Source organism: Glycine soja, chromosome 12, assembly GCF_004193775.1.
Source record: "Glycine soja cultivar W05 chromosome 12, ASM419377v2, whole genome shotgun sequence".
NCBI classification, from domain to species: Eukaryota; Viridiplantae; Streptophyta; class Magnoliopsida; order Fabales; family Fabaceae; genus Glycine; species Glycine soja.
The window spans coordinates 10,487,501-10,495,613 of NC_041013.1; the positions used below are offsets into that span (position 1 = coordinate 10,487,501).

Genomic DNA, 8,113 nt, shown 5'->3' on the forward strand with positions numbered 1-8,113 from the left:
CAATGAAATAATCAACAGGATCTGCCATGTCTTCATCCTTTTCCTGAAAAATAGGCCTATCCTCAGGCTATGCAATAACAACTTTAACAAAATAGATTAGACATTCAAAAATATAATTCATGAATAAAGACTTAAAAGTAAGGTTCAGAAATATAAGTCATAAGATTAAAGTAACATAAATTAAGACAAAATTTAAAAACACTGGGTTGTCTCCCAGGAGCGCTTCTTTAACGTCTTTTATGCTGGACGTTATTGTTGTGGCTGAGGCTTCACTATTTCATCATCTATAATTCTTTTCTTCTTCATAAGAAAATCCTTCATGAATTTAGCATATGTTGGCATATGCTCTAACGCCTCAGTAAAAGGAATGTTAATATGCAGTTGTTTACAAATATCTATAAAACACTTGTACTATCTTTCCTTATCTTTCTTTGACGGAGCATGCAGATAAGGAAGATGCTCAATTGGTGGATGGTTTACTATAGCTTTACCTTTATTAGTGTTTTGTTCATTTGATTTCTTCTTCTCTTCTTCACTTACCACTTTTTCTTCCACTTTTTCACTAGTCAACACTTCATCATTTTTCTTGTTTTCTTTTTCAACTCCTTCTTTATTCTTTTTCTTGTCATTATCCTTCAAACCAATCATAGTTCCCCACCTTGTTGTAATTAAATTACAATGTTCCTTTGGGTTGACTTGTGTGGTTGCTGAGAAAGATCCACTTTCATGTTCAAATAGTTGTTTTGCCAGTTGCCCAACTTGAACTTCTAGATTTTTAATAGAAGCATCAGTGTTCTTCTGGTTTGTGATGGATACTTGTATAAATTATGTTAACATATCTTCCATATTTGACATTCTATCTGGCTGAGCTTGCTGTTGTTGTGGACCCCTATTTGAAAAACCTCCATAAGAGTTGTTAGAAGGACCTGCAAAAGAAGTGTTAGTGGGACCGAAATTTTGTGGTCTCTAGCCATAAGGCTGATTTGAACCTGAGCTACCTTTATAGCCTTGTTAGCTTCCTTGAAAGTTTTGTTGAGGTCTGGCTTGGTTCTGTAGATAATGGGCTTCCTCTTCTTGTTGTCTATCTCCAGGTGTTGAACAGTGGCCATTTTGATGATTACCTCCACAGAAATCACATATCAAAATTTATTGAACTTGGTGAGCTTGATGTGTTTTGTGTGGTCCACCTTGGTGATATTGCTGAGGAAGTTGGCCTATCTGTTTTGTTAAGGCCTCAATTTGTTGTGTCAAGTGTTTATTTTGTGATAGATGATAATTGATGTGCATAAGTAGATTATGTAATTAAAACATATAAGAATTAGCAATATCTTCCCATTTGTATTGCTTCTTTTTGTGTGAATCATTGGAATTTCGGCATCCAGAGTTTTTATGCAGTAGGTGCCTTAAACTGCTAATTCATATTGTTTTGATGATTTTATTTTGCAGATATACAAGCAAAGGATAGAGAGAGAAGTTAAAGCCTGATGGTAGTGCGCCAAGCTCGCTTAGTGGGAGAGTGTCTAGTCAACGTGAAGAAGCAGCTTAGAGAACCTGCAATCAGGTGAAAGGGCGCTTAGCGCACATGGTTCGCTTAGCACCTAACCACTAACTCGTGCGTAGTGCGCAGATGCGCTCAGCGCGTATTTAACACTAGAATTGCATTTTGAGTGTCAAGCTCCATTATAGCTTTTCTTTGAGTCGAAGCTCTATCATGATGACTTTGATAATCACTGGCTACTATGGAGTCAATGATTACAATGGCTTTCTTCGGACTCTTGGACATCATAGTGCCTCCAGTTGAGGCATCAAGGATTATCTGGGTTTGAGGTTTCAAACCATTATAGAAGATACGCAGCTATGCAAAATCATCAAAGTTATAGTTTGGGCACCTTCGCAACAAAGATTTGAATCTCTCCCATGTCTCATAGAGAGGTTCGTCATATCCTTGTGAAAATGTCGCAATAACATATTTTGTGTTGATAAACCTTGAAGGAGGAAAGAACCTCGCTATGAATTTCTCCTCCACCTCTTCCTAAGTGTTGAGGCTTTTATTTGGATGTGATTGGAGCCATGTTTTTGCCTTACCTGCTAATGAAAATGGAAAAGCTCTGAGGTAGACAACTTCAACATCCTCGTCAAAAGCTCCCATAGTACTGCATAGTTCCATGAAGGTAGGAAAATGTGTGTATGGATCCTCATGATCCATTCCAGCAAAGGGATGTAAGCTAATTAGACTAAGCAGTGTTGGCTTTAATTTCACGACCTTATTGCTAAAAGGAGGAATGACTATGCTATTGTAATTTTTTGGGCCTTGTTAATAAGCATAGTCACCCAGAGTCCTCCTCGGTGATCTATTTCCTTCTCCTCCTCTTTCAACCATGTTATTTTCTACAAGTGACTTATCATTTGAAAGATAATCTGAAGAAGAAGACTTAACCGGTGTTACAGTGGATGCTTGTTTCTTTTTCTTTCTATTCTTCCTTTCAGTCTAGGTAATTTCCAGATCAAATGACATTGTATCTGTTGGATTTTTACCTCGCATAAAGGAAAAAAGAACACACTACAACAACCCATAAGCACCAAGGTTAGTGAAAATAAAAGTAAGAGAAAATTTATACAAAATTAAAATGAAAGAAAAAAGTACAAAGGTAAGAAAAAATAAAAGAGAAAATTTATACAAAATCAAAAGAAATTTACAAAGGAAAATACCTTATCAAATTGAAAGTTTACATCCGAAAGAATTAAGTGGGTGACTCAAGTACCCAGCAACGACGCCAAAAACTTGTTAGGAATTTTGGCAAGCGTACCAATTGTCATTGTAGGTTTCACATTTATAAAAGAGTTTGTCTCCACAGGGATTCGAGTTTACTTAATTCATTCGAATAAAGGTTATCAGTTCAATAGTTATGTTCAAATTTAATTGAATGTCATTGGTTTTGGTTTGATTAACTAAAGATAACTTAAAGTAAAAGAAAAGTAAAAATAATGGAATAACAAAAATAACGAAAAATACATAAGTAATGGAATTTAGTGCTTCGGAAATATGTAAATTACGAAAATAATAATAACGACTTGGATTAATTGAATAAAACATAGGATTGAATTTCATCATTCATACCTTTAATATCCTAATAAGATTAGTATTTATGAATCATTTTCCAACATTACTGATGCACGCATTAAGTTATCCCAAGTCGATCCATCACACTTGAAACCTAATAATATTTATTAAATAATGACCCCTCGCATATGTAGTAAATACCCCAACATTACAATTATATTCTCGTGTGTTTTGCAATCAAAATGTTATGCTCTATTCCTAGCAATGTAATGTAAAGAGTGAAATCATTCAATTCAAATTCTAAGATTACTTTCCAATCAAATATAGTCAAACATTATGAGTAGAATGAAATTACCAATAATGATTAGAAAAGATTCATACATATATAATATCAAAAAGGATACATAAGGGTACAAAGATTACATCCAATTATTAAAAAAAACTAATCGATCATTGTGTAGAGCACAAGACTAATAAGAGAAATGACGAAGGAAGTGATTCACGGTCACAACTCTGAAGCACCTTGGCTCCATTTTTCCTTTTCTCCTTCTTCTTCCTGGCTCTCTCTCATTTTCTCTCTACTGAAGACTCTGCCGGTTCTCCTTTAACTTCCTAAACATGGCTATTTATAGAAAAGAGCCAAGAGGTGTTGAGAAATTCATCCAGGCGAGTTGTAGCTCATCCAAGCGAGTTGGTTGCTTATGGATGAAGAAATCTTATTAGCCAAGGCGAGCTAGATGTTAGCCTGGGCGAGTGGATGTCTAAAATCGTGGAAAATGACCATTTTGCCCTTCCTTTTGGCTTCGTTTTTGAATCTAACAAACAACCATCAAAACCTACAAAATCATAGATGAATCCTTCATATTTAAACAAAAACATTAGTAAATGTACAATATATATATAACAACTAGATTTAAGGGTAGTTTATTACAAAACTATTACAATCAAAAGATAAGTGCTAACATTTTAATGCAAAAAAGAACTGAAATATGGCACGGGTTGAGAAACATACCTGGACGAAAAAGGGTGGTGAATGGAGAAGTAAGAGGAAAAGGAAGAAGGAAACTCATAGGAAAAAATTTAGACAAAGTGAATATGGAGAACAAGGAGATTTTCCCTCTCTTATAAGTTCTAGAACCTTTTGGAGGCCAAAAGAACGCATCTTCTCGGACAGTTAGATCATTCCCCCAAGTGACAAATCAACAGTTAGGGGAAGACACAACCTTTGGTTATCCCAACAACGTTTCAAAATTCAAAGGACGCAATTATTATGCCTTTTTCCGAAAAAGTGCAAAAACATTAAATGCGTCCGAAATGGACGTAACAAGTTGACAATATGTTGTTTTGAATACTTCGCCATCAGTAGACACTAATTGAGCAAAACTTAATTTTCTTTGTGACTTAGTTAAAATCTTAGCTAAAGAGAACATTCCACTTGAACTTGACTACAACTAGACCAGAAAGTATCACTTAAGCTCAACTAGTAAATAACAAAGTCAAATATATATATATATATATATATATATATATATATATATATATATATATATATATATATATATATATATATCGTACCTTGAGGGTCTTATGTACTACTCGGACTCAACAACCTTTCATACTAGGTAAAAGGTCAAGTAAACTACTTGGATTCACAAAATCTAGTAGATTTAATTAAGTCAAGAGAGAAACTCTATCTTCTAGTAAAAAGATAAAAATATCCCTTAAAAATGAATATTATCTATTATTAAAGAAAAAAATAAAATAATATATTTTCCTATTTACATTATCTTAGAAATAAAATTTATATCTTATAATTTATTTTCACCTCTATAATCAATGTTCAGATAAATTAACTCTTAATTCAACCTTTATTTTGATATTTGTATAATTCTATGTTGATAATTTCAACATCAAAATATCTTTTCAAATACACCTCACCACCATATGTAAAAAAACTCCAAAAATTATCGTCATGAGAATATTAAGAAGAAATGACGAATTTTCTTCTAGAAGTCAACGAAAGCAATAAAGATTTTGCATACAATTTATCATAAACACAAATAAATCAATAAAGCACAAAATCAATTCAAAGCATTCACCGAGACCCAATTTTATTCGAGAAGAAAACTGTGACAGCGAATAAAAAAAAATTAAAATGTCATTTTCAAAGAATATCGATGTTATCAATTACTATGGTTTGGTCAAATGGTCAATAATAGTAGCGCGAAGCTTCGTTTCCACTGTTAAATTTTATGGACGTCTGCTTCAAATTTAATTAACGCGTAGACACTCCTTCTCACAAGGTAAAATGATTTTTTTTTTCATTTATTATCAAATCAAGAAATTTTAATTATTTTAATTAATATTTACAGTTAACATGTTGACTTATATTTGAAATTCTTTTTTATACCGTATTATAACTTTGAGTAAAATAAAGAAACAGATGCATCATGCATGTGTATAACGTGTGAAATTTTTAAAGAATAATATTATTTACGCGATAATTTTTTACATATTCGCTTATTCTCTTAATCTCTTTAACTCCCTTTAACAAATTATCTATTTTATAAGAATAAAAGAAAAAAAATCAAAATATTATATGTATTATGTAACAAAAAATAGTTTGGTAACACAAAAAATTATCTATTCTATGACATTTTTCTTTTTTTTTCTTTTCTTATTTTATTAATAATTTGTTGCAAAAATTTATCCTGTAAATATCGTTACTTAAAAGAATAAAACATCATTTTAGATTCTAAAAATATTATATATTATCACATTAGTATTTGAAACTAAAAAAATTAAAATAAAATTTTAGGATATCAAATAAATCTTTAACAATAAATAAAAGCTAGTAACATATCCTTCAAGAATATCATTTAAATCACATAATTTTTTTAATTAAAGTGATTGAAAAACTATATTTTCAGAAACTTTTTTACATTTTCTTTTTTTTATAACATAAATTTTCTTATTTTGAAATACTAGCGTGAATCTATACTATATAGTATATAAATATATACTTTCAAGTTTCAACAACCCAAATAAGTATTTTACCTTACTTAAAAGTATACTATCAGTTCGGTCCAAAAAAAATAAAAATAATGCTATGTATTAGTGGTACAGCCTTTGTGCCTTGTGCACAACTACCGCACTAAATCATATAAAATTCACACTTCGTAAATCTTATTTCTCACATTTTTTTATGTATGAAATAATACAAAGTAGTGATTAATCTTCATATTTTTTTTAATAAAATTTATTTCATATTCAAAAATTAATCAAAATTTAAATTTCAAAATACTTAGATTAAAGTTTCAAATCCCCGGTGAAACAATTTTGTTGATATCTTATATCTCCCTTGTTACCATGAATGCAAACAGGTGCGCCCGCCAAATAAGAAAAAACGAACGAAATAACGGTCAACAGTCAACACCCTTTTACACGAGTCCATACCAAACCCCACAAAACGTGCTAGAGCCTACACACACATTTATAGAGCAAAACACAACTTGGAAATTGCAACCCACCAAACCTAAATCAAAAGCCGTGTCTGTGTTTGCGTTTGTTTTCACTTTGCAAATCACTGTGTTCCAAGGAGTCTGTTGGTTGATTGAAGGGTATGCGTGAATTATTATAAACTTTCCGGTGTTTGAGTTCAATTTTGTGTCCGTGTGCGTGAATCTCCATTTTTTACAGCCATGAGCACGCTTGTACGAAACGCCACCCTCACCTTCAGCCGCAGAAACAGATACGAGCTTCTTGGTCTGCAAGGCAAAGACAAGATGGTCAAGTCCATCAGCTACAGACGCAGAAGGGCAAAGCAAAGACAAATCTTTCTCACAACCTACAAACTATCTTCTTTGAACAGCAATACTTTTGTTGAGCCACAAAAGCCTAAGCTGAAGCTGAAGAAGGTTGCTGTTAAGGTCAAGAAGATTGTCACCTCGGTTTTGATGTTCATGCGAGTTGGTTCTTTCAGGTCCTGCGGTTCTAGGTCTCAGATTTCTTCCACCTCACCAAATAGGAAGAACTTTTGAGGATGTTGTTCTGTCATGGGTTTAGGATGATTTATTTATAATTCCTCCCTTGCCTATGCTCTTCTTCTCAATCTTTGGTTCTTTCACTCTAGGATTTAATTAAGAAGATTAATAAGCAAGGGGTTTTAGTGTGTGTTTGTGATAGCGTTAAAGGCGATGCAATGGAGAAGCAACCCCAGTTTGGCGTTTTCGTATTGGAACGCAAAATTTCTCCGTTCAACGTGGTTTCAAAGTGTTTTCAAACACATTCTTACTAGTATATTTACATGGTTGATGATGAAGGATGGTAAAGGGGTATCAAATATTCTGTATATAAAGCTTAATCTAATGTCTACTTGACTACTTTTACCACTTAATTGCTAGGATTTTTCTTTTAGCTAAATAATTTGCCCTGTTTCAACTTTCTTTTTATTCGTGACTGTCTCAAGTTTCATTTGATTTCACTGAGTATATTTATCCTTCTATTCAATTATTCACCTTTTAGCGTTGATATCAAAGCTTTTGATGTCAGAAATGAAAATAGGCTCTTCGCCGAAATTTCCGGTTGTTATGAACGCCGATAATGCAAATGGGGTTATATATACGAAAAATATATAGTGCAAGAATAAAAGTTAGGTGCACATTTTCAGTATTTAGAGTGCTTTTATAATTGATGTGTAATCAAAATTAAAATTTTACCCCTATATTCAACGTCAATTCCTAAATGTTGATTATACGAATTGTTTAAGATGAAACTCTGATTTTAATAAGAAAAAATATTAAAAATACTTAAGAAACTCCGTCAAAGTGTTTGCCATAGTGCAATTAGCATAGAAATAATATATCAAGGCTCCAAACTCTTTTTGGGGGCAAATCCCTTCTGCTGTTGGTAGAAAGCAGCCATTGTCAATGTGATATTGAAAGGCAGAATAATGATTTTGGCCCAGAAGCTATGAAATATAACTTTGTGAGTTTCTCATATAATGGTTAACGGTGAATCGCGTGGGGGAAATTTTGGTTGATGTCCGTAAAT

At 32.5% G+C, this 8,113-nt stretch overlaps 1 protein-coding gene across 1 annotated transcript; it reads left to right on the forward strand.

Annotated features, from left to right (window-relative positions):
• The first annotated feature begins 6,562 nt into the window (after nt 1-6,562).
• LOC114378526 lies at nt 6,563-7,539 on the forward strand. The gene has a single exon (XM_028337131.1). The coding sequence runs from the start codon at nt 6,763-6,765 to the stop codon at nt 7,099-7,101; it is 339 nt and encodes a 112-aa protein (XP_028192932.1). The 5' UTR covers nt 6,563-6,762; the 3' UTR covers nt 7,102-7,539.
• Nucleotides 7,540-8,113: the final 574 nt, after the last annotated feature.

Coding starts and splice junctions, on each gene's coding strand:
- LOC114378526 (XM_028337131.1), top strand. CDS start 6,763: ATGAGCACGCTTGTACGAAACGCCACCCTCACCTTCAGCCGCAGAAAC.